Below are 26,958 nucleotides of genomic sequence, written 5' to 3'. Positions count from 1 at the left end.
CCCTCCCTCCGCGCCCCTGGCATCCTCTAATCTGCTTTCCCTTTTTATAACTGTCATTTCAGGAATGTTACATACGTGGAATTCTACAGTAAATGCAATCTTTTTGGACTGACTTTATTTACTCAGCATAATTCCCTTGAGATTCATCCAGGTTGTTGCATTTATAAAAGAAAAACTTTGTTCTTTTAATTGCTAGATCTTAGCCCATGGTAGGGACATAACCGTCTGTTTAGCCATTCACCCACTGAGGGACATCCGGGCTATTTATGGCTGTGGCTGTTTCAGACACTACAGCTGATCTTAGCCAGAAGGCCAAGAAGAAACTGGCTATCACAAAGAGAGCTGCAGTGAACATTCATGTACAATTTTTTGTCATTTCTTTGGGATAGTTGCCCAAGAGTGTAATTGCTAGGTCCTCTAGTAATTGCATGTTGAGTTTTGTAAGAAGCTGCCAATTTTCCATTTTGCATTGCTACCAGGAATATGTGAATGATCCAGTTTCTCCCCATCCTTGCCAGCATTTGATGATGTCACTATTCTTTTTTTTTTTATTTTAGCCATTCTGATAGGTGTAGTAATATCTCGTGGTTTTAATTTACATTTCCCTGAAGGCCAATGATTTTGAACATCTTTTTTATGTGCTGATTTACCATCTGTATCTCCTCTTCTGTGAAATGTTTGTTCACGTCTTTTGCCCATTTTCTAATTGGAATTTTTTTTTTACAGTTAAGTTTTGAGAGTCCTTTATGCATTCTAGATACTAGATCTTTGTCAGATATGTGCTTTACAAATATTTAATTCCAGTCTGTAGCCTATCTTTTCATTTTCTTAACAGGGTCTTTCTCTGAACAAAGTTTCTGATTTTGATTAGGTTCATTGTATCATTTTTTTCCTTGTATGTAACTTGCTTTTGGTGTCAAATCTAAGAATGTTTGCCTAGCCATAGATAGTGAAAATTTTCTATGTGCTTTTCTAAACGTTTTATAGTTTTACATTTTATATTTAAATCTGTAGTCCATTTTAATTTTTATAAGGTATGAAGTTGAATTTTTTTCTTTGCCTATGCATGACAATTGTGTCAGCACCATTTGCTGAAAAGTCTATCACTCTTCAGTTGAACTGCTTTTGCATCTTTGTCGAAAATCAGTTGGCATATGTGTGTGAGTCTATTTCTATGTTCTCCATTCTGTTCCGTTGATCTATGTGTCTCTCCCTTCACCAGTACCATACTGTCTTGATTACTGTAGCTGTATAGTAAGCCTCATATAAGGTAGAATGCAACCCCAGGTATTTGTTCTTCTGAGGGCTACAGAGACCCACAGGTTCTATGGTCATGGCAGATGGAGTTCAGTGCCATGTCAGTTGGCCCTACTTTGGGGTTTGTGTTTCTGTGTGATGGAGCTGGACTCAGATGTGATCTTTGTCCACAAGCCTCTCCTGTTATTTTACTGAAAATGTAGTGCTGGGGTTTAATGTATACCCAGGGGACCTGAATCTCTGGACTGACCATATGATAGCCAGGCCCTGGGCCTCAACAAACTTGCAGCTCCTACACTCTGGTTTATTGGACTTACCCCACTCAGCTAACATGGAGGTGAAGAAGGTCGACCACCACACCAGGGAGCCAAGAGTGGCTACAACTGAAAGCAGTAGAATTGCATCCAGCATCCATGTGGAATCTAAGCCCCCTCTTGATATAGATGTGGAGTGGACATGGCCATTCTAGGGTCCACAGGATGGAGGAATAGAGTATGGATTAGAGTGGACTTACTGATATTCTATTCATGAACTATTGTGATTAGTAATTGAAGAAAATGTGGCATTGGTGTGGAGAAAGTGGCCATGGTGGCTGCTGGGGGTAGGGAGTGGGAGGAAGAGATGTGATGTGGGGGCATTTTGGGGCGTTGGAGTTGTCCTGGGTGGTACTGCAGGGACAGTTCCAGACATTGTATGTCCTCCCATGGCCCACTGGGTGGACTGTGGGAGAGTGTGGGCTATGGTGTGGACCATTGACCATGAGGTGCAGCAGTGCTCCAAGATGTATTCGCCAAATGCAATGAATGTCTCATGATGATGCAGGAGGTTGTTGTTATGGGTGGAGGAGTGGGGTGAGGGGGGTGGGGGCTATATGGGACCTCATATTTTTTTAATGTAACATTAAAAAAATAAATAAAGAGGAAAAAAAGATTATTTAAGCTATTCTAGGGCTTGTGCATTCCATATAAATTTTGGAATAAAGCTTGTCTAGGCTGACACTAGGTTTACACTGTATTCTGATAGGAATTGCATTAAAACTATAGATCAGTTTGGGGAATTGTGGTATCTTTATTATGTTGAGTCTTCCAAACCATGGACATAATGTATCTTTCCATTTATTTAGGTCTTGGTTTATTTCTTTCATCAGCATTTTGCAATTTTCAGCATACATATTCTGTACATGCTTTGTTAGGTTTACAACTTAGTATTTCATTTTCTTTGGAGCCCTTATATGTGATATTGTATTTTAAATTTCCATTTCCATATGATTATTGTTAATATATAGAAATGTAATTCATTCCTGTGTTTTGATCTTGAGATTTTGCTGAATTCACTTATCATTTTTGGGAGTTTCTATGTAGAAAATCACGTCATCTGCAAAAAGTGCCAGCTTTATTTCTCCCTTTCAACTCTCTATACCTTTTATTTCTTTTTCTTGTCTTATATCAGTGGCTAGAACTTCCAGTACCATGTAGAATAAGAGTGATGAAGCAGACTTCCTTATTGTTTCCAGTCTTAGGAGGAAAGCATTCAGTATCTCTCACCATTAAGTATGATGTTAGCAGATTTTTTTGTAAATGCTTTTAATCAAGTTGATGTCACTCCTTTCTATTCCTATTTTGCTTAGAGTTTTTATAATGAATTGAGTGTTGGGTTTTGTCAAATGTTTATCTGCATCAAATGATATGATCATATGGCATGGTAATCGATTTTTGAATGTTGAACCAACCTTGTATACCTGGAATAAATCCCACTTAGTCATGGTGTCTCATTCTTCTTATACATAGATTCAATTTCATAATATTTTTTAGGGTTTTTGCATCTATATTCATGAGAGATATTGGCTTATACTTTTTTTTTCATATTTTGTTTATTTTGGTATCAGGGTAATACTAACCTTGTAAAATGAGTTGGAAAATGTTCTCTTATCCTCTATTTTCTGAAAGATATTGTGTAAAATTGGTGTTAATTCTTCTTTAAATCTTTGGTAGAACTCTTTAGTGAAACTATATAGGCCTGGGGATTGTATGTATATGAAATTTTTAATTACAAATTTAATTTATTTATAGGACCATTCAAGTGATTTCATCTTGCATGAGTTTTGATAATTTATGGTTTTCAAGAAATTAGTTCATTTCTTCTAAGCTTTCAGATGTCTTCTATAATAATAAGTTGAATGGGAAGTAGTTCATATTTGTCCCTAATTTTCCTTTTAATGATTGTAGGATCTGCAGTGATATCCTGTTTCAGTCCTAATTTTGGTGATTTTTTCTTCTCTTTTTGTTGTTGACAGTCTTTCTAAAGGTTTAGCAACTCTACTGGTTTTGTTAAAGAACCAGCTTTTTGCTTCATTGATTTTTCTCTATTTCTTATTTTCAATTTCATTGATTTCTGCTCATATTTTAAATTTTCTTCCTGCTGCTTGCTTTGTACTTTATTTTCCTCTGTTTTGCTAGCTTCTTGAGCTAAGAACTTAGAATATTGGCCTAAGACATTTCCTCTTTTCTGCTGCAAGTATTCAGTGGCCAGCACTCTTTGCTACATCTCATTTATTTGACACGTGTCATTTTCCCTTCCAACCGTTTGATGTATTTTTTAAATTTCTTTTGAGAATTCCTCTTTGACCCATGACTTATTTAGAAGTGCATTGTTTAATTTCCAAGCATTTAGAAATTTTTCTGTTATCTTTCTCTCACTGATTTCCAGTTTGATCCTATTATGGTTGGAGAACATAATCTGTGTGATTTGATTTTAAAAGTGTGTTGAGGTATGATCTATTTTGGTGAATGCTCCATGGGCTCTTGGAAGAATATGTGCATTCTGCTCCTGTTGGGTGGAGTGTTCTTTATATGTTGATTAGATTCTGTTGGTTGATTACATTGTTCAGATTTTCTACTTTCTTACCAATTCTCTGTCTAGCAGTCCTATCAGATGCTGTCAAGGAATTGAAGAAGTTCCCAAGTATAAGTAATAATTTGTCTATTATTCCTTTCAGCTCTATCAGTTTTTGCTTCATGTATTTTGAGGATCTGTGCTTTGCCTAGGATTGTTGGGTCTTCCTGGCAGTTTGATTGTTTTGTCATTATGTAATGTCCCCCCTTTCTCTGTAGTAATTTTCTTTGCTTTGTAGTCTACTTCATCTAGTATTATAGCCACTCCTACTTTTTTCTTAAACTAATATTGGCATGATATATCTTTTTCCATCATTTTAATTTCAACCTACTTATATAATAGAATTTGAACATTCACTCGTTTTTTAAAGTTGAGTGGTTTTTTTTTTGCTGTTAATTGATGAAATACTGAAAATAATTCTAACAAAAAGCTTATGGTTTGATTTGCTAGAAATATTAACCCTATAGCTCAAAGGTGTTTCCATGAAGCTTATGATGGCTCACTGTCAAGAATTTGTCACTTCCACTCCCACCCAGGTTTACTTTTGTGCAGGTTTGGCAACTGTATTCTCCTTCCTTCAGGTTTTAGCTGTATCCGTTAGAGGGTATGGCCATCCGCCATATTATCATGGGAATGAAAACAGCCAAGGCATAGAAGAGCTTCCAACTCAGGAAGAGTCTTCTCCTCATCGCCACACTTCCCTTGTGCCTGGAGACGCTGCTGACCTTTTCCAGAAGCCAGATTGCCAGCCCTGTTCCCTTGCCTCTTTGTGGAAGAACAGGTGGGCCAAGTGAAAACTGCCCAAGTTCTCACCTGCCCTTCAAGCTTCTTTGGCTCTTTGAGCCCTTTTTGGCTGTCCTTATTATTATAGCTGCACCATCACAAAGGCAACATGCAATCATTTTTCAAAAAATTTTAACGTCTATGCCCAAATCCTCAAAAAGGCATATACCAAAATCTATGGCCTGATTCTGAGACCATGATGCAGTATGAGGCAGCGTGATGCCATGAAACATCTGCAGAAAAAAGACTCAGATTCTGCTGTTAACAACTATTTATTGAGCACCAGCTATGTGCGAGGTCCTGGGCTAATTGTTCCAAAGATGGTTAGATAAATCTTTCAAGCTGGGCAGTTCATTTAGTCTCAATTTTTCAGTTTCTAGGAACAGGAACAAGAGTATGACTCACTTGAACACTTTGAGGAAGAATGATGGATTCGGAAGTTCAAAGAGTTACAGTGGAAACCTCCAATGGCAATATTGGTTAAAAAATGACATTATCCAAAAAAAAAAAAAAGAGTAGAGAATGAGTGTGGGGTCTCAGGCAGCTTCTGATTGCCTTTCTTAGCTTTCTTTCATCTGACCAATTCCATGTCTAGAAACCAGAACCAGACCCTCCAATATCTTGTATGAAGTAATACAATTTTATCCTGGGATAAAAAGGCATAAAAACCAGTAAAAAGGAAATTTCAGGTAGACCTGGTTTTACATAATCAATGTATTCCTTTAAAAAAAAAGTCAAGTGAATCGTTGGAGACTAATCTCTTAAATGTGCTAGAGAATTTGGCTACTAACAGAAAACCTGTATTGAATCCTTCGTACAATAAAGGGTAAAGTAAGTTTTTATAAAGCAGAAGATTACCTCTAATTTGCCTGACGTGGAGCTTTGTGACACATGGGAGCCCACTGAGACGCACAGGCGCCTCCCACCTTCTCAGCCCCGAGGAAGTGCAGGTGGGAGCAGGAGGTGGAAAGGTGGGAGGATGTCAGCGCTGTGCAAATGCTCATCCTCCATTTTCTACTGGAATGAAAAGTATTGTCGTATGCAAAAGAAGACAATAGGACACAAAGCCTTTGATGGGGTCAACACTAATGTGATGATCGAGAGCTTTGCAGGAAAGACACAGTGAAGAGTGAAAACAGATGCCCCGTATTGTCAGTCACCTGCGGGGAGGCGGTGGGCGTGGAGGTCCCCAGGTATCCAGCCTACGGCTTTCAGCCTGGAAACCGGCTGCACAAGAATCAGCCACGTAGCTATGACGAGATACCCAAAGTCCGCGACCCAGCCTGCAGAGGAAAGTGATCGGGTGTCTGACTCCCTTCCTAGTGATTCCGAGCACTACTGGACTGCTGCGTGGACGGCAAAGTGGCCTCTAGGTCACAGAGGGCCCCAGGCGTAGGAATGTTCATGTTGGCAGCTGGGCACTGGGAGGACAGGGGCAAGGCATATGGGTGAGGCCCTGAAGCCTTTTCTAGACATTTCTATCTCTTCCCTGGTCAGGTGAATGTCCTTGACCCACTAGGACAGGTATCAGCAAACTGTGGTCCATGAGCCAAATCTACTCCACCACTGGTTTTTAAAAATGAGGTTTCATTGGAATTACCTGCGGCCGTTTTCACACTATAATGACAGAATTGAACAGTGGCAACAGAGCCAGCTCTTCTGCAAAGCCTAAAATATTTCCAACCTTTTATAGAAAAAGCTTGCTAATCCCTGCCCTAGGTTAGCAAGGAAAAAAGGGAACCAACCACGTTGCTGGATTTTTAAAATTGACCTTGTAATACACTGATGTAAGTGTGCAGCAGAGGAAATAGGAGGCTGAGAGCACAGAACTAACTACTCTTATTGGGGGACTGGTGTCTGTGAGTGCTTCACTGAGGAGGAAATGTATTAGGTCTGGAAAGGTAAGTAGGAAACTGGCACATGGGAGGGAAAGATTTTAAGGCAGAAAGTCTAGAAGTACAAAAGTTTGAAGGCCTAAACATGTACGGATTAAATGAAAGAAACTCCAGTGTCTTGGTGCAGCTGCAGCAGCATGAGCCAGTGGTGAAGTAGGGGAGGATAGTCTAACTCTTTACTGCAAATAAAAGAGGATCAAGGAAGGAATGGTACAATAAAAGTTCAACCCATCAAAAAGCTGATGCCCAAAGAAACAGTTAATACAGCAAACAGAATGCATTTTGAAAGTTCATTGTATCGATAAACAGAAACAAGTAGAGTCTTCTAAGTAAAATACATCAATTGTTAGTGCTTCACGGACAATTACGGGACACTGTAGATCCCCCCAGGGCCCACTGGATGGAACGTGAGAGAGTCTGGGCTATGATGTGGACCATTGACTATGGGGTGCAGTGATGCTCAGAGATGAACTTACCAGGTGCAATGGATGTATCACGATGATGGGAGAGAGTGTTGCTGTGGGGGGAGTGGGGGGCGGGGGCGGTGGGGTTGAATGGGACCTCATATATTTTTTTTAATGTAATTAAAAATAATAATAATAAATAAATATTTTAAAAAAATACATCAATTGTTGAATTGTAAAAAAAAAAAGAAAAAAAAAAGGAGAAGAAGAAGCTATAAGTAGCTGGCCTGAGTAACAAAATGGACATTGTCCATGAATTGAACTGAAAGACGAACCCAGGGAATTCTCCCTGAACACAACACCAAAGGACCAAGAAATTGAAAGTATGAAAGAAAAAATATGATATGGAAGACATACGTAACATTTTCAACATTCACTTCACCTAATAGAATTTCTATAAAGAGAAAAAAAAATGGAACACTCAAAACCACAAAAGAAAACACATTCCCAGAACTGCAAAAAAAAAAAAAAAGAAAAAAGAAAGCAACATTCCAATGCAATAAAAGGACCCAGCAATTGTGAAGCAAGATTAATGAAATACATACCCATTCATGCATTCACACAGACACTTGTTATAGCGCAATTGCAAAACACCAAAAGAGAAAGAGAAAACCCTAAAGAATTACCTGTGAAATTTGAGAAAACTGCAAGTGTTGGAGAGGATGTAGAGGAATAGGAACCCTCATCCACTGCTAGTGGGAATATAGCATGGTGAAGCCATTGTGGAGGATTGTTTGGCAGTTCCTTGGGAAGCTAACTATAGAATTGCCATATGATTCAGAAATCCCACATTTAGGAATATATCCAGAAGAATTGAGTAGGGACACAAACAGAACAATGTTCGTTGTGTCATTATTCACAATTGCCAAAAGTTGGAAGCAACCCAAACGTTCATCAATGTATGAATGAATAAGCAAAATGTGGTATATATTAATACATATGATGGAATATTACTCACTGCAAGAAGGAACGAAGGAATGAAGTATTGACACATGTGACAACACAGATGAGCCTCAAAGACCTTATAGTGAATGAAGTAAGTCAGTCACTAAAGGGCAAATACTGCATGATCTCACTGATATGAACTAAGGACGTTGTGCAAACTCACAGAGGCAGAGTAAGGAAGATAGGTTACTAGAAGATAGAAGGGGAGTAGAGAGTGGTGAGCCGATGCTCAATCTGGGTAGAATCTATGATAAGATGGACGGTGGTGATTTGGCAGTGGATGGCAGTAATGGTGATGCAGCAATGTGAGTGAGGTCAATGGTGCTGGAGTTTAAGTATGAGTGGGGCTTGGGGGTGGGTTGGGCTATCCTTGGAGTTAGGGGGAGGGCTGGAGAAAGAAACAGGTGAACTCTGGTGAAGTTGAGGACTATGCTTGAGAAAACAGTTGTGGGAGTGTTCTTTCAGCATCTATAGCAGGGGAAGGTCACTGGTGCAAGGTGGCAGTGGTAGAGGGATGTGTGGGGAATGGTGCACCTGGGCTATGCCTCTATGGAATAGGAATGTGTTCATGTTGTCATAGACTGTTATCTCAGTACATGGAGACCCAACAATAACCAACAAAATATTAAAATCCCATCCTGGAGAGTCCTACTACATTCTCAAGAAGAGTGGCAAGAATCTCCAGAGTACATAGGTAGTGCCTAATAAAAGAAAACAGACCAACATGCCATGCCTTTGATATTAATGCTTGTAATTATGAAAATTATTCTTGTAAATTGAAGCTTGGCCTAATAATATCTATTGCCTAAGAGTTATCTCCTGAAAACCTTGTTATTCAAACATGGCCTCTCTCTGAGCCAAATTTAGCAAATAAACTCACTACCTTCCCCCACTCCCAGATGTGGTACATGACTCCTAGGGATGAGCCTCCCTGGCACTGAGGGATTAATACCAAATGACAACTAGTGATGCATTTGGAAAAAGACCTTGACCAAAAGGAGAAAATATTAAATACAAAAGAGTTTTTATGGCTAAGATATTTCAAATTGAGTCAGGAGGTCATTCCAGAGGTTATGCTTATGCATCTATAAAACTGTATGGTGCAAAGTGTAAACCGTAATTGGTTAGTGTAAATCATAATTGGTTAGTAGCAATGCTTCAATATTTGTTTTTCAATATTCCACATTCATGTAAGATGTTATTAATAGGGGAAAATGTGGCTGGGATATATGGGAGTTCCTTAAACTTTTGATGTAACTTTTCTGGAATCTAAAATTTCTTTAAAAATGAAGTTTATTTTATGAAAAAAGGGGACAAAGATCACCGTGACAGCAGATTTCCTATGGGTCACAGGTTCACAAGAGCACAATTGAGCGATAGCTTTGAGGTTCTTTTTTTTTTTTTTTAAAGATTTATTTATTTAATTCCCCCCCTTCCCTCGGTTGTCTGTTCTCTGTGTCTATTTGCTGCGTCTTGTTTCTTTGTCCGCTTCTGTCCTCAGCGACTAGGGGAAGAGTGGGCGGAGCCATTCCTGGGCAGGCTGCACTCTCCTTCGCACTGGGCGGCTCTCCTTACAGGGCGCACTCCTTGCGCGTGGGGCTCCCCCACGCCGGGGACACCCCTGCGTGGAGCGGCACTCCCTGCGCGCATCAGCACTGTGCATGGGCCAGCTCCACATGGGTCAAGGAGACCTGGGGTATGAACCGTGGACCTCCCATGTGGTAGACGGACGCCCTAACCACTGGGCCAAGTCCGTTTCCCTCTTTGAGGTTCTAAACATAGAATGCCAAACTCAAAAAATGTGACATTGAAAAAGTAACATTTTCAGAGATGCAGCTACTCAGTTTACTGGCCTCAGGCACTCTGAAAGAAGTCTTGAACGCTATATTCTTACATGAGAAAAAGTGAATCTAAGAGAAAGAAGTTGATACAAAGAAAAATGGTGAGTAAAAACCCTAGCAAAATTTAATGTTAGGTCTAAATAATGATTAATTAGGAAAAGGAATTAATTATCTGAGACCACATTCCCAGGAGTATCAATAAGAGAAGGTAAACCATAAAGCAAGGGGTGAGAAGCATAGGAAAGTGAAAATATGACAACATAGTTGTCTTATTGGAGTAAGGATATAGTGAGTCTTTCTAAAAATTATTAGACAAATACAAGTTTAGTGTGTGTGACACAATTTAAGACAAGTTTAATTGCATGTGTGTTACAATTCAAGGATAGTAGCTAGATAAATAGAATGTATAATATCTTCCAGACTGTTAAAAGAAAAAAAGATGGAACAGAGTAAATGCAATCAAGTCAATAAACAAATGAGGGAAACAGAGACAATAAAAAAATGTGTGGTAAAGAAAAAATATAAGTTAAGATGAAATGAATCTAACCACATGAGTAACCAAAATAACTGTGAATACCTGAAATTCACCTGTTTAAAGATTAATTGGCTTAAAAAATCAAAAGCAGAGAGACCCTAGTTTTTATAAGATAGGTAGACCAGATAGACAGATATTTATAGAAGGTATACCTAAAACAAAATGATGCAGGAAAGTTGGCAGTACAGAGATAGAATCCAATATTTTTTCTCTTTATTCTTTTTTCTTTAAATGTTACATTCAAAAAATCTAAGAGGTCCCCATCTACCCCTCACCCCCCTCACCCCGCTCCTCCCACATCAACACCCTCTTTCGTTATTATGCCACATTCATTACATTTGGTGAATACGTTCTGGAGCACTGCTGCACCGCATGGATAATGGTTTACATTGTAGTTTACACTCTCCCCCAGTCCACCCAGTGGGCCATGGCAGGACATACAATGTCCAGCATCTGTCCCTGCCGTACCACCCAGCACAACTCCAAGTCCTGAAAATGCCCCCACACCATATCTCTTTTTCCCTTTTCCTACCCTAAGCCCTCAGTGGCCACTTTCTCCACATCAATGCTACAATTTCTTCCACTACTAATCACAATAGTTCCATAGTAGATGGCTCTGGAGTACAGTGCCATGTCAGTGGGCCCTACTTTGGAGCTGTGTTCCTGAGTGTAATGGAGTTGAATGCAGATGTGACCTTTCTACACATGCGTCTTCTGTCACTTTTACTGAACCTGTGGTTGGTGCTGGGGTTGGTGTATACTCAGGAGACCTGAATCTCTGGACTGTCCATGTGACAGCCAGACCCTGAGCCTCAGCAGACTTGCAACTCCTACCCTCTGGTTTATTGAATTTACCCCGGCCAGCTGACAGGGAGGTGAAGAAGGTCAACCACCACACCAGGGAGCCAAGAGTGCCTACAGCTGCAAGCAGGAGAATTGCATCCAGCATCCATGTGGAATCCAAATTGAAAAAAAAAAAGTTAGAACAAAAGTGGAATTTAAGGGGAAAAAATCACCCCAGAGGCAGCAGGGACAAAAGGTATATTTTCCCCTGGTAAAAGGGATGCTAACTGGTGGTAATTAGGAGGCCACAGTGACCTTCTGCACAGACACTTTGGAAGAGGAGGGAGCTGGGACCAGACTGAGGGCACAAGGAGAGAGAGTAGACAGGGCCCATGGTTCCCACCCTTTGGTGTACTCTCTGTATAATCCTCTCCTTGAGAGTGAGCGGGACCTAGGAAGGTGACGGAATATCACTCCTGTGATTAGGTTCCAAAATATGCAAAGATGTGATTAAGATCCCTAATCAGTTAACTCTGAGTTGACCAGAAGGGAGCATTTCTTGGGGCCTGGCTTAATCATGAGAGCCCTTTAAACCAGGTCTAGAGGTTAGAGACAAAAGACAGAGAGTTGAACCTTCAGCAGGTGCTTTCCTGCTGACCTTGGAGAAGATGGAGCCACCCTGAGTTCTGCAGCTGCAGTGAACTGAATTCTGCCACCAAACCAAGTGAGCCCGAAGAAGACACTGGAACCCCAATGGACCACAGCCCTGGCTGACTGATTGCAGGTCCCCGGTAGACCCTGCAGGGCTGAGCCTGGATCCTGACCCACAGAAACCGTGAGAGAGTAAATGTGTTGTTTTAAGCCACTACGCTTGTGGTCATTTAGTACGCAGCAATAGAAAAGTATACACTGGATGGCCTGTGAGATTCTTTTTTTGGAATAATGGGATCTTAGAAGGAAAGCGAAGGGAGGTGTTCGAATCGCAAATAGCACTGGGATGAGGCTCTTGAGTTTGCAAGCACGGATTTCTACTGCCCAGGCAACCTGCCTTCCCCCAAATAGGAGCCATATTCCCACCGAGCAGGGTCCGTGCCTGGCACCTCCTCTGGAGTAAATCCCTCTTGGAGAGACAGAACTGCCTTGGAACACAGGCGCGCCACAGTCAGAGTTCACGGCCAGTTAGGCGCAGAGAGGACCTTGCTCCTCCATCTGCAGGTATTTCAAGCGAACTGCGTTTCATCGTCATTGTTCAGTTTAGACAGAAGAGAGATACCCTTAGAGCAAACACGACTTGATCACCAAAGGCTTCTCACCCTAGATTCAGTTTATAAATGAAATCCAGAAAAGTGAACCTACAGCTCCGAACGATCAGGGTACGTGTTTGCACCTTAATCTCGTGAGCACTGATAGTGACTCCAAGGATGCGAAATACTGATTATTTTGCTGTTTTTGCCGCAAAGAGTTAAGTTTATATGTATGCATATTAGAAGTTACTTTTCAAGTTATTTTACTGACAATGTCTTCTTTTGAGACTTAATCGAATTTATAAGAGGACTCAGCAAATTTGCCAGATACAATAACTGCAGAAACAATCAATAGCTTTCCTTTATATCAGCAATAACAAATTAAAAAGTGAAATAGAAAAAAATCCCAGTTAGAATAGCAATAAAAACAATAAAATACCTTGAAATAAATCCAACAGAATATGTATAAAACTTGTAAGTAGAAGATCATAAAGCTTTACTGAAATTTAAAAGAGACAGGAGTTAATGAAAAGATAAACTATATTCCTGGTTAGAAAGTCTTAATACAATAGACATATTTATGTATTATTTATTTATTTTTAACAAATCAATTTTATTAATACATATTAATAAAGCATAAATCCATCCAAAATGTACACTTAATGGTATTAGTTACACTCATACAATTGTGCATTCATCACTTCAATCATTATTAAAGCACTTTCATTATTCCAATGAAATGTTTATTTTTAATGAATTAGTCTGTAAATTTCATATAAACTCAATCAAAATCCCAATAAGACTTGTCTTGAGCATTGACAAGCTGATTATAAAATTCATCTGGAAATTCATGGAAAATAGGTAAGAATAGTTAAGACACACATATCTTTGAAAAATGAAAGTGAATGAAACATCCCAAATACCATAATATACTGTAAAACCTTAATAATTTAAAGTGTGGTATTGGCCTTAAAATAAGCAAATAAGTTCGTGAAAAGTAAAGAGAATTCAGATATAAATTCATATATATGGGAATTTTGTATATGAGAAAGGCGGTGCATTTAATTCAGTGAGGGAGGTATGGACTACTTAGTAAATATAGTTAAGATAATTTTCTATCCATTTGGAAAGAAATTAACTTAGATTTTATGTCTTGTTATAACCAAATATTCCAGGTGGATTAAGGGGCAATTATTAGATAAATAAAGAGCTATGGATTAGAATGTTTATAACTTTGGGGTAAATTTACCATGATTAAACAAGATGCAAAATACAAAATATTGAAAAGTGATCCACATTTTTAAAACACAATATGAAAAAAGATGCCATAAACAAGATTAATTTGCATACTATTGACCTTAAAAAATATTTGCAACATACTTAATAAGGAATGGATATTAAGAATATATAAAAAAATTACAAATCCAATAAAAGAACAAACAACACAGTCCAATAAAAATTATGAAACTATAATAGTTAATTCATATAAAGGGAAAACCAGTGGTCAATAAACATGAAATATGCTCAGTCTTAATAGTAAAATAGGAAAATGAAAATTAAAACAACGAGGTCTTAACCTATCCAATTATTTAAAATACATTTTATACTTACTATTTAAAATAAACATCCTAAAGAGAATAAGAGAATATACACCTGTAACAGTCTGATACAGTTATCTATTCTAAAAATAGATACTAGATTATGTTTGTAAACTGGTATGTGCCTGGGCATGATTAATTTATGACTTAGGGCATTGATTGGGCCACGTCAGTAGGGTGTTGAGTCCCCACCCTTAAGGACAGAGGAAAGAGAAGCAAGCCCCAAGAAGAGAGGAACCAGGAAGCCTGAACCCTGGCAGACATCAGCACCCATCTTGCTCCAACACAAGGAAATAGACTTTGGTGAGGGAAGTAACCTATGCTTTATAGTGTGGTATCTGTAAGCTCCTATCCCAAATAAATACCCTTTATAAAAGCCAACAGGCTTCTGGTACTTTGCATCAGCACGCCTTTGGCTGACTAACACAGAATTTGGTACAGGGAGTGGGGAAGTGCTTTTGCAATTACTGGAATGCTGGAACAGTTTTATAAGTGGGTAAGGGGTAGTTTTTGGAGGAGTTGTGAGATGCTTGGAAGAAAAGACCTATAGTGCTTTGAAGAGACTGTTGATAGTAATATGGATGCTAAAGAGACTTTTTATGATGCCTTAGAAGTAAATGATGAAACTATTATTGGAAACTGGAGGAAAGGTGATCTGTATTTTAAAGTTACAGAGAACTTAGCAAGAGTAACTCCTGGTGTTGTATGGAAGGCAGAATTTGAAAATGGCAAGCCTGGGCATTTAGCTGAAGAAATTTCCAAAGTAAACCCAGAGAATGCAGCTTGGCTTCTGCTTGCAGCTTGCAGCAAAATGCCAAGATGAGAGAGATATGCTGAGGATGGAATTTTCGAGCACAAAGAAAACAGATACTGATTCTGGAAATTCCAAGTCTCTGTAAATCAATCTCCCAGATGAAAGTGCCCCATTGGAGGGCTTAACTAAACTTGGAACTTGTAAATCAGGATTGAAGATGTAGTTATGTCAGAAAGACTTGTGGAAAGTCTTACTGTCTGATGGCTTGGACCCCTGCTTCCTGCATGCTAAACCAACAGACTTTTTGAGAGAGCTGTATGAACAAAACCACTGTTAGCCTGGAATAAAAAGGAAATGGAAGGAAGATTGAAGTGGAAACAACTTCAAGAGGAAAACCATGGAAGCTGAGATCTGGAATTAAGACATCACGTTGGGCCAAGAGAGGAACCCCACCCATGGGTACAGAGAGGCTGAGTTTGTCCCAGCAGTTGAAGAGGGTGGATGTTCCTTCCCTATGTTCTGGGAGAGTTTTGCTGCCCCAGGGTACAGAGAGGGTGAAGCACATTCCCCAAGGATTAGGGCAGTTAAGGTCAGCACCCCACAGGTCTGAAAAGGGTGGACCTGTCCCCCATGGATTAGGGAAGGCCAGGTGGTCAACTCATTGCTCTGAGAGGGTTGAGCCTATATGCCAAAGGTTAGGGGGAATGTTGTCTTGATGTCACTGTATTGGGAGGTTAAGACTCTATCCCAAAGATTGGGTAAGGTGTGGCAGTCACCCCAACACTCTTGGAGGGTAAGATCTGGAGCTTGGTGGACACTTAGATGCTTGTTGAGGGTGGAACCAAGAAAATGGCCTGTGGGCAAGCCTGTGGAAAGGGTGGGATCGCATAAGGCACCAAGTAGAAGAAACCATCATCTTAAGAAGGACTCTCAGACTTTAACATGTAATGAAGCACGTCCTGCAGGTTTATGGAACTGTAGAGGACTGTGACTCATGTTTCCCTCCCAATTTCTCCTTATTGTAATGAAAATGTTTATCCTTTGTCTGTCCATTTGTGTATTGGAAAGAGATGAATTGTTCTGTAAGTTTCAGAGGCCTACAAGCAAATAGGATTTTGCACCAAGACAAACTGTATTTCTTTAAATTATTTGTGATATGATTTGGTACTTGCATTGTTACTGATTTATGGTTTGTTTTAATATTGTAATATCTTTTTGGAATTCAGAGGGTGGAGTGTACAGTTTGATATAGGTATGAATTCCAAAAATATATATTGGATTATGTTTGTAAACTGGTCTGTACCTGGGCATGATTAAATTATGATTAGGGCTTTGGGCCTCATCAGCAGGGTGTTAAGTTCCAGCTTCTTGGTGGGTGAGGACTCACAGATAAAAGGCCTGGCAAAGAACAGAGTTGGAGGGTTTTTCATGTTGGAGTTTGATGCTGAAGTCTTAAGCTGGAGCCCTGGGAAGTAAGCACACAGAGGAAAGAGAAGCCAGCCCCAGGAAGAGAGGAACCCAGGAAGCCTGAACCCTCGCAGCCATTGGCAGCCATCTTGCGCCAACACATGAAAATAGACTTTGGTGAGGGAAGTACCTTACGCTTTATGGCCTGGTATCTGTAAGCTCCTACCCCAAATAAATAGCCTTTATAAAAGGCAACAGGCTTCTGGTATTTTCATCGGCACCCCTTTGGTTGACTAAGACAACACTGTTGTTGGGAGTATATTTTGGTAGCTTTTAATTTTTTCTATTAGGCAATATGTCTTAAAATTTGTAAGAACTGAAATCAATGAAATAGAAATGAACAAACAGTAGAGTAAATTAGCAAATCTAAAAGTTGGTTATTTGAAGAGATTGACCAAATAGCTAGACAGTTAAGAAAATATATGGAGAAAGAGAACACAAGTTACCAGAATCAGGAATGGAAGAAGGAATATTGCTACAGATTCTACAGATGTTAAAAGGACAGTAAGGGAAGCGGCTGTGGCTCAAGTGCTAGGGCTTCTGCCTACCATATGGGAGGACCTGGGTTTGATCCCTTGGGCCTCCTGGTGAAAAAGAATAGAAAGTATGCCTGCATGGTGAGCCGAGAGCCCGTGCAGTAAGCCAAGTGCCCATGTGAGTGCCCACGTGGAGAGCAGAATGCCTGCGTGGTGAGCCAGTGCCCCCGCGAGTGCCCGTGTGGAGAGCTGAGTGCCCGTGTGAGTGCCCGTGTGGCAAGTCAGTGCCCACACAGTGAGCCAGTGTCCATACAAGTGAGTCACGGAGCAAGATGATGATGCAACAAAAGAGAGATGAAGGGGAGAGTCAGGGTGAAGTGCAACAGAGACCAGGAGCTGAGGTGGTGCAATTGACAGGGGACTGCTCTCCACATCAGAGGTCCCCAGGATCGAATCCCTCTGAATCCTAGAGGAGAAAAAAAAAAAAGAAGAGAAGACAAAAAGAGAAATAGATACAAAAGATGACACAGTGAATGGACACAGACAGGAAAATAGCAGAAGGGGGGTAGAGGGAAGGAGGGAGGGGGAGAAAAATAAATACATAAATAAATCTTTTTTAAAAAAGGATAACAAATGGGTACAAACAATTTTAAGTCAATCTGTTTGATAAATTAGATGAACTAGATAAATTTCTTCAAATTATTTTAAAAATACAACTTACCAAAATGAACACAAGATAAAATGAATCTGAATAGTCCTTTACTGGAAAGAAATTAAATTCATCATAAAAAACCTTCCCAGATGGTTTCAGTGGTGAATTCTATCAAACATTTAAGAAAGAAAGAAGACCAACGTTAAGAGAAACTAGAGGAGACAATACTTTTCAAGTTGTTTTATGAGGCTATCATAACCCTAAGACCAAAACCTGACATAGGCATTACAAAAAAAGGAGAAAATTAGAGACTAATATAGCTAACCAATACAGATACAAAAATTCTTAATAAAATATTAACACTAGGTTAAAAGAATAATGTATCTTAACCAAGCAGGGTTTATCAGAGGAATGGCAAGTTGGTTTAGCATTTTTTAAAAATTCATCTATGTAATTCACCATATTAGCAGTAAAAATGACACTCATATAATCAAATCATCTCATTTGATGAAATTCAACATTCCTGATAACAATGCTGGTGAGAATAGGAGGGAGCGTCCTCAGTGTGCTCAGCTGCATCTGCTAACAACCTTTAACTGCTAGCGCGCCTCACAGCCAAATACTAGATGCTCCCCCCAAAGACTGGGAGCAGGGAAGAATGTAGCAGGGTGTAGTTAAACTTCTCAACATTGTACTGAGATTCCTAGTCATAATATTAAGGCAAGAAAAAGAAAGAAAAGGCATAAAGGTGGGGAAGAAAGAAGTAAATTGTCTCTATTTGCAGATGTCACCATTGTTTAGGTAGAAAGATTTATGGAATCTATAAAGTAACTATTGAACTAAGAAGTGCATTTAGTTAGGTCATAGGATACAAGGTTGATACACCGAAATGAATTCTATTTTTATATACCAGCAGCAAACAAGTGGGAAAAGAAAATTTAATCCACCAATTCCATTGTTCTTAAAATACTAGAGTAAAATATTTAAGAATTAAACAAAAGTTATGCCAGAACTTTATAGTGTAAACTACAAAACATGCTGAGATGAATTAAAGAAGACCAAAATAAAGGGAAAAACATATCATGTTCATTAATTGGTAAATCAAGAATTGTTCAAATGCTAATTCTCCCTGAATTAATCTACAGATTTCTCTCCATCCCAAGCTTAATGCCAGCCAGCTTTTAAAGCAGAAATTGACAACTAGATTTTAAAATTTATATGGAAATGCAAATGACTTGAATATCCAAAGCAATCCTGAAAAAGAAGAGCAAAGTCAGAGGAATTACCCTATGTGATTTAAGACTAATTATGATGCTACGATAATCAAGAAGACAGAATGGTGCTGGCATAAACAGCAAACGGATCAATGGCACAGAACACCGAGCCCACAAGGACATTCTCATTAATACGGTCGTTTTATTTTCAGCAAAGCTGCTCCCCAAAATCCAATGTAGATTTTTTTGAATAAATGGAGTGGGAATAACTGGATAGCCATATGGGAAAAAATGAAATACCATTCCTAAGGCACTCCCCCCAAATTAATTCAAGATGACTTCTAGTCCTAAGCATAAAAGCTAAAACCATGCATTTGTTTTAGGAAAACTTGGAAGAAGGAGTGAGCGTGGCAGTGTCCCAGTAAAACCTGACTTACCAACCAGGCGGTCGGCCGGCTTCGGCCTGCGTCCTCAGTCTTGCCAACCCCGCTGTAGACGTGCGACTGATTGCAATCGATGTCCCAGTTTTTCACGCCTTCCTGCACCTGCAGCCCGCTTGGCCTTCTCCTCCCGACTCTGGGCTCGGCGCGTGGCTGGCGTGGCTCGGTGGGCGGATGCGTCCTGCTCGCGTCCGTTCTCGGCCCCTGTCCTTACTCTAAGAACATGCATGCGAGTCACCGGGGGTCTGCTGAACCCACATCTTGACTCGCTCCCAGGTGAGGCTGATGTCGTTGACCCGTGGGTGTCTCGGGGGCTGGCAAAGGCCCCCCGCCGTGGGCTTGGGTTGCCAGGAAGGCCAGCTCCACTGGGGACGAGGCCCGAGGCCCGCGTCCTGCCAGGCACGAGGCAGGAGCCGTCCTTCCAGCGGGGACTTCACCTTCCAGTCCCACCAACAGTGTCCTTGGATCAGCAGCGCCCGTGTCCGCTGCTCACAACCAAAGGGGCCCGGGCGAAACGCTCCTCGGGCCCGGCCAGGCGCCCCCCGTGTTCACTGTGTGTGGGCCCCGTGGGGCCTCCTTTGGCCCTCGGGGAAGGCCGGGGGGCCTGCGTGTCCCGCTCTTGGTTCACGCAGCCGGCGCCCGGGCCCCGGCCCCCCGCCCCTGCCCCGCACACACACCAGGGCTGGGCCTCCTCGTCTGGACGTCCCCCACTCCTGTCCTTCCCTCTGGACCCCAGAGTCCGAGGCTTGCCCGCCGGTTCCCGAGTCTCTTTCTCTTCCACTCCTGGCAGGAGAATCTTTACGCGAAAGGCTTTCCCGGGGCCTGAGCCCTGTACCCGGTGCCCGAGGGGCGGCGTGGGTGCCACGGAAGCCCACGGGAATGCTGGAGACGCTGCGCAGGGGCAGGGCAGTTCCCCCACGCCCTCTAAATCCCCTCCCTCCCGGCTTCCACCATCCGGGCACCTCACGGATAAGGACAATGTATCAAAACTCAAACACCCGGCCCTCTCCTTTTCTGCTTTTCACCTGTATCCTGGAAACGTACGTGAACAAGGACGCGGGCCGCCAGGAGAGAAGCCGGGGTTTGTCTTAGTTTGGGTCCCCCCGGAAGCAGACCCTGAACCCAAGAATGAAGTGCAGGCAGTTTATTTGGGAGGGGAGTGGGGCCGTCAAAAATAAGTATCAACCCAGTATCTGTAACTACTCATCTTACAAATTCAAAACTGCTACGCAAACCCATGTTCTAAAAAAAAAAAAGACTAAGCTTTTGAAGGAAGCCAGTAGAGAAGGAGTCACCAGTGGTCTTGGCCCTTAGATTACCCACTAACCTCCTGAGTAAAAAGGGAAGTGATTGAAATTTTATGGGCTATTAAGGAGTAACATACTATCATACTATTATCAAGTTGAAAAAGAAATCTAGACAGGGCAGGGAAGGCAGCGGGAGGCACTGGGTGACGAGGCAGATCCCCCCCGGGGCCCCCGCTGCCCTCTGAGCAGCCCTGGGAGCAAGTACAAAACCAGCGCCCAAGGGGGGGCAGGTCCAGAGGCTGCACCCGGGACCCCTGGCCTTGTCCGCTCTGAAGCGCTTCTGCTGCTTCTCCTCCTGGATCGTTGGCTTTATTCCCCCGGGAATCTATGTCAAGGAGATGGATCTCTGGAGAAAAGCCATCCGGAGGGGCTCTTTTCAAAAGGAACTATTTTAAGGCTGTCCTCCCAGCGGCGGCATCCTGACAGTCGGTATATTTAGCATCAGCCATAGACAGGGCTAATGGATTTTTAGTTGCAAATCATTAGGATTCAAAACCACTGCAGTCTTTGTTTTGCTTTAAACTGCAACTAAGTCACGTCCACACACACAGAATAGCTACCTTGTATTTATACACGCACCCAGATGCTTCCAACGAGAGCAATTCCTCCAGCCCGACTTAGAGGCCTGTGCCCAGGAGAGGAGGGGAGACCGCCGCAGGCCGGCGCGCCCCGTCTTCACACTGGGCATGAAGCGCACGTGTATTCGGTCAAAGAAAAGAATGCACAAAAGGTGTTTCACAGTGACAGCGCGAGACAGGAGTCATTTGGCATGCCATTCTCTGCCTCGCGCTCCTGCAGGTGCAGAGCGCTGCTGATTGGCCTCCCTGAATACAAATTGATATTGTTCGTGCCATTAATATAGTTTCTTTTCAGCCCATAAATTAATCTCCTTTGGCCACTGCAATAAAGACTGGTAGAGCAGCGAGCTCCATTGTCAGGGATCCAAGCTGCGGTGGATGCGGCTTCTGACGGGCGCCGGGCCCGACGCAGCCCCTCGCTCACCGCCGGCAGATAAGGCAGGCACCGCGCACCGGGTCCTTGTCGCCAGCTCCGCTCGGCCCCGCGGCCGCTGTGCTAAGGCCTGACCTCTCACCTCCCCCGGTGGCGGATTTGGTGGTCGAGTTTCTGGACTTTGGCCTCTCCATTCTGAGATACCAACCCAGCTACCAAACCCTCCGGCATTTTTAAAATCAAGTGTCCGGTCTTAATTCCCCACCCTCGGTGTCGACCCTACCCGGGTGCACAGTGCCGGCTGAGTGCCTTGACGACAGTGGCCTCACCAGGGCCAGCTCCTCTGGGGTGGGAGGACTACATGGGGCAGACGCTGCCGTTCTGATGACACGGAGCATGCTAACAAGCTGGTTTGTTCTATTTATTTATTATTTTTTGTCTTATTTATTTTTTTAATGTTACATTACAAAAATATGAGGTGCCCATATAGCCCCCACCCCCCTCACCCCACTCCTCCCACATCAACACCCTCTTTCATCGTCGTGGCACACTCATTGCATTTGGTGAATACATTCTGGAGCACTGCTGCACCACATGGATAGTGGTCTACATTGTGGTCTACACTCTCCCCCAGTCCACCCAGTGGGCCATGGCAGGACATACAGTGTCCACCATCTGTCCCTGCAGCACCACCCAGGACAGCTCCAAGTCTGGAAAATGCCCCCACATCGTTTCTCTTCTTCCCTCTCCCTACCATCAGCAGCCACCATGGCCACTTTCTCCACATCAATGCTACATTTTCTTCCATTACTAATCACAATAGCTCCAGAATAGAATATCAGTAAGTCCACTCTAATCCATACTCTATTCCTCCATCCTGTGGACCCTGGAATGGTGATGTCCACTCCACCTCTATATTGAGAGGGGGCTTAGATTCCACATGGATGATGGATGCAATTCTGCTTGCAGTTGTAGGCACTCTTGGCTCCCTGGTGTGGTGGTTGACCTTCTTCACCTCCCTGTTAGCTGAGTGGAGTAAGTCCAATAAACCAGAGGGTAGGAGTTGCAGGTCTGTTGAGGCTCAGGGCTTGTTTTTTTTTTTTTAGATTTATTTTATTTATTTACTTCTCCCCCCTCATTGTTTGCACTTGCTGTCTCCTCTGTGTCCGTTCGTTGTGTGCTTGTCTTCTTTTCAGGTGGCACCGGGAACCGAACCTGGGACCTCCTATGTGGGAGGGAGGTGCCCAGTGGCTTGAGCCACCTCCACTCCCCACTTGTGTCTCTCATTGAGTTTCCTTGTTGTGTCACTTTGTTGCATCATCTCGTTGTGTCAGCTCGCCATCCCATCCCATCATGTCAGCTCGCTGTCCTTCTTGTCTTCGTTAGGAGGCACCGGGAACAGCACCCAGGACCTCCCATGTGGTAGGTGGGCACCCAACTGCTTGAGCCTCACCCGCGTCCCCAAGCTGGGTTTGCATACGTCCTCCAGAGGATTCCAGCACCTGACGGGTCAAGGATCCCTGCCCTGGACATGCAGAGTTTGGCCTCTGGAGTCGCACTGCCTGGGTCCCAATCCTAGTATGCAGCTTGAAGTGGGTTCCTCGGTGCCTCTGTGCCTCAGTCTCCCCATCTGAAACATGGGGGACATCTTACATTGGATCCCCCCGAGGCAGGACCTGAGGCAAAGATTTGGGTGAAAGTAGCTCATTTGAGAGGCCACCCAGGAGGAGTGGGGAGAGTAAAGCCGGGAGGGAGAGAAGCTGAGACAGACCCCAAGTGGGCCCCCCGAGGGCCAGGCAGACCCCGAGTGGGCCCCCCAAGGGCCAGGCGGACCCCAAGTGGGCCCCCGAGGGCCAGGCGGACCCCGAGTGGGCCCCCCGAGGGCCAGGCGGACCCCGAGTAGGCCCCCCGAGGACCACCGGGTCTCAGTTCCACGGGGGGCCCTGGAAGAGCAGGGGCTGCATGCCAGGTGCTTGGCCCTCGGTGTGCCGATTCTGAGCTGTGTCCTACCCCCCTCCGTCGCTGCGCAAGGGTCACCCCTGGGGTTAACCCCGGAAGCTTCTGGCCTGCCCGGCCTGGGCGGAGCCCTCTCCTGGACCCTCAGTCGTGAACCTGCATGTTTGGGGCCGTGCACGGGGATCTCCCTGGTCAGGCTCGCTGCAGGCCCCCTACGTGCGCCCCTCAGCCACGCATGAGGATCTGGAGACGCAGGAGCGCGTGCTCACGCCGTCCCCACGGTCACAGCCTCCTGCCGGCGAGTCCCGTCGGTCTCCCTCCAGGTCATTTATTTAGTCCTCCTGTGTGACAGCAGTATTTCGACGCTGGTGCGGGCAGCTTCGTTCACAGCTGAGAACACTGAGCCTGGAGGCGCCGAGCCAGCCTGGGGTCACCCGCTGGGGAGGGCCGAGGGCCGAGTCGGGGTCTGCCCGGCTCCAGAGGCCCTGCCCTTGAGAACGGCCCTGCTGCCCACGGGCCAACCCCCTTGCATGTCCCCTCCCAACGCGCCGTCATTTAGACACGAGTTTAAAGGCCCTGTGTGTGCAAACTGTGCCACTGCCCCTGGCCCGGGATTGTCCTGCCGGGGGCGGGTGGCAGCACCCGAGCCCACTTAGAAGGGCGAGGCCTGCTGAGCCTTCAGCGCCACGTCCGCGGGCCCGGGGCATCCCATCCCGCCCTGCCTGGCCACCCTGTCATCCCACGGCCTCATCCCCTGGATCCAGCCAGGCCTGGGGCTCTAGGGCTCAGACTCGCCTTGTGCCGATGTGGCTGTGCAGAGCAGCACGGCCTCGCCAGGCACGTCTTCTCATTCGCACTGAGCTCAAGTCCTAATCCCTGAGAGAGGAAGAAGGTCAGATAGCTGCCGGCCTGATTCTCAGCAGGGGCGCAGCTGGCCTTGGGGCACCCTTGAGCGGTCGCTGGACCTTGCTCATGGCCGTGGCTCAGTCCCAGGGCCGTGCCAGGCGCCAGGAGGGGCTCACTGACGGTTGTCTGGGTGAGTGACATGGAGGAAAGTGGTGGCAATCCCCGAAGAGTTGGCGCTGACATCTGAAAACCTCCATGTCCGGGTATTGCGTGATGGCAAATAATTGCTCCTGCAGGAGCCTGTAACACACCCTTGAACAGGAGTGACAAAGCCCGGGTGAAACGGGAGACCGCGCTAGGCGGCCTGCTCCTGCTTAAACTCCCGGCAGCGACTCGCTTTCCCGCACCCGCAGCCCGGGGCAGGGCGCGTTGGTGTAAGTCGGGGCCCCTGGGAGACAGAGCTGGAGCAGGCGTCCCGTGAGAGCGGCTGGCCGGGGAGACCTCGGGAGCACCCCTGGGGAAGGGGGTCTGCGACTCAGGGCGCACGCGAGCAGGTCGCAGTGAGGATGCCCGGGACGCGGTCCCCGGGGCGGCTGGGAGCCGGTGCCTTCGTGTTGTCACCCGGCCAGCAGGGGGGCTGGGACGGTTTTCAGCTGCGCGTTGACGGCTGCTTCCAGCTCTCCCCGCACGGGCGTGGAGCGAGCGCCCAGGGCCCCGTCGGGCAGGGCGGCCGGTTCAGAGCCAGGCCCGCGTGGGGCGAGCGCACCCACCGCCTGGAGCTGGTCGCATTCCCTGCACGCGTCAGGGCCCTGGGCCGCGCCCGCGCAGGAAGAGCCGCCAAGAGTGGGGACCCTCGTATCCGGCTCACCTTCGCGCTTCGCGCAGTGAGCCGGTGGTGGGGGTCACGCTGGCCGGCAGAGCCCCCACCCCGTGCTTTCCCCGCGGCCGCGGCGGCCTCTCCCCCGCCCCTCCCCACCTGTCACCCTCCCCACCTGCCGCCCTCCCCACCTGCCGCCCGCCCCACCTGCCGCCCGCCCCACCTGCCACCCGCCCCACCTGCCGCCCGCCCCACCTGCCGCCCTCCCCACCTGCCACCCGCCCCACCTGCCGCCCGCCCCACCTGCCGCCCGCCCCTGGAGAGGCCAGAAGCTCTCCTCACAAAGGGCGAAGGACAGGGCATTGGAGGGGCGGCCGCGGGGTGTGCCCTGGACACAGGAAGGCTGCGGAGGGCGAGCGACGCGCCCAGCGCCTGCCAGTGGCGCCCAGGCCGCGTGCGGCCCCGGCCAGCGGCTGAGCACGGCGAGGGCGCCCGGGCCGGGCCTTCTCTGCCCTTCGGAGCCCTCCTCGGGGGTGACCTTCACCTTGACCTCCCCTCGGGCCGGCCAGCGCGTCCGTGCCTAGCGGATCCCTGCTCTCCCCACCAGCTCTGCTTCCTTCCTCCTTCGCCATGCCACACCAAGAAAGCTTTTGCCCCCCTAATTCTGCACACCCACCGCGCACACATACACACTACCTGTGCACGTACAGAAAGAGAGAAAAAAGGGGCGAGATGTTCCAAATGTCAGTCACGCGTGAATCTGAATAAGGAGAAGCTGCTCTTCCTTAACCGGCTTTTTAAAAAAAATTTTATTCATTTTTAAAAAATATTACATTCAAAAAATATGAGGTCCCCATTCACCCCCACCGCCCCCAAACCCACCACTCCCCCCACAGCCACACTCTCCCCCCTCATCATGACACATCCACTGCACCTGGTGAATACATCTCTGGGCATCGCTGCACCTCATGGTCAATGGTCCAACTTTTTTCTGTGTTTGAAACTTTCAATACAAAAATGGTGGGAAAGGAAACAACAAAAAGAACCGGGGCCCTCTTCAGGCTCGCAGCCTGTGCGCGCCCAGGACAGCGGCTCCAGCCGCCAGCAGCCGGCTCGCCCCCGCCCGCACCTGGCCGTCGGGGCCCGGGGCCCTGGCCCCGCAGCCCCTCGCCCTCAGCTGCGGGGAACGGGGCGTCCCGCGGCGGGCCCCGGCGGGGTGCTCAGCACTGGCACAGCGCGCCGGCCCGCGGGAGGCCTCGTCCGGCAGCTGCAGGGCACCATCCAGCACCAGCGCGTCCCCACGCCCGCCCCCGAGCCCGGCGCGGGCCCCGTGTTTGGCGTGGGTGCTCCGCGTGGGGGCCGCGTGGGCGCCGAGGTGCCCGGGGCCTCCCCGTCGGGCGGGAGCCCTCTGCAGCGAGGGGCGTGTGCGGCCCGCAGGAACTGCCCGCGCAGAGGCCCGCCCCCAGGAAACCTAAAAGCACGGACAGCACGTGCAGGTCTTCTGAGGCTCCTTCAGCAGAGCAGAAATGGGTCTACTGGCAACGACGAGGAGGCCGGAGCCGGGCTCTCCCGAGGGTGACCAGTCGCCCCGCGCATGTGGGACGGTCCTTGCCACCTTGCGTCTGATGCCAAGGAGCACGCTGGGTGGACGCTGGGCGAAGTGCCACCCCCTTCCCTCGCTCCCGGCTCCTTCCCGTCCGCCCATTAACTTTGTCCTCACGGACCCCCGACAGGTGAGCCCCCGGGTTTCGGGACCCGTGCCTCCAGCCAGGTGGTGGCGGGCGGAGGGGCCCCCGTCAGACAAGCAGGGCTCGGGTGCTGGGTCCGCCGCTCAGCCCTGG

At 45.9% G+C, this 26,958-nt stretch overlaps 1 protein-coding gene across 1 annotated transcript in view; it reads left to right on the top strand.

The window, feature by feature from the left end:
- Nucleotides 1-26,696, top strand: part of LOC139437697 (collagen alpha-1(I) chain-like) — a 44,025-nt gene extending 17,329 nt beyond the window's left edge. The window contains exons 5-6 of the mRNA XM_071212275.1: nucleotides 24,690-25,184; nucleotides 26,202-26,696. Coding sequence (XP_071068376.1) covers nucleotides 24,690-25,184; nucleotides 26,202-26,696 — 990 coding nt within the window. The remainder of the gene's footprint in view (nucleotides 1-24,689; nucleotides 25,185-26,201) is intronic.
- The last annotated feature ends 262 nt before the right edge of the window (nucleotides 26,697-26,958 follow it).

Source organism: Dasypus novemcinctus, chromosome 26 (genome assembly GCF_030445035.2).
Source record: "Dasypus novemcinctus isolate mDasNov1 chromosome 26, mDasNov1.1.hap2, whole genome shotgun sequence".
Taxonomy (NCBI): domain Eukaryota; kingdom Metazoa; phylum Chordata; class Mammalia; order Cingulata; family Dasypodidae; genus Dasypus; species Dasypus novemcinctus.
Note: the sequence above shows the minus strand (reverse complement) of the source record. Positions and strands in the feature narration are given on the sequence as shown.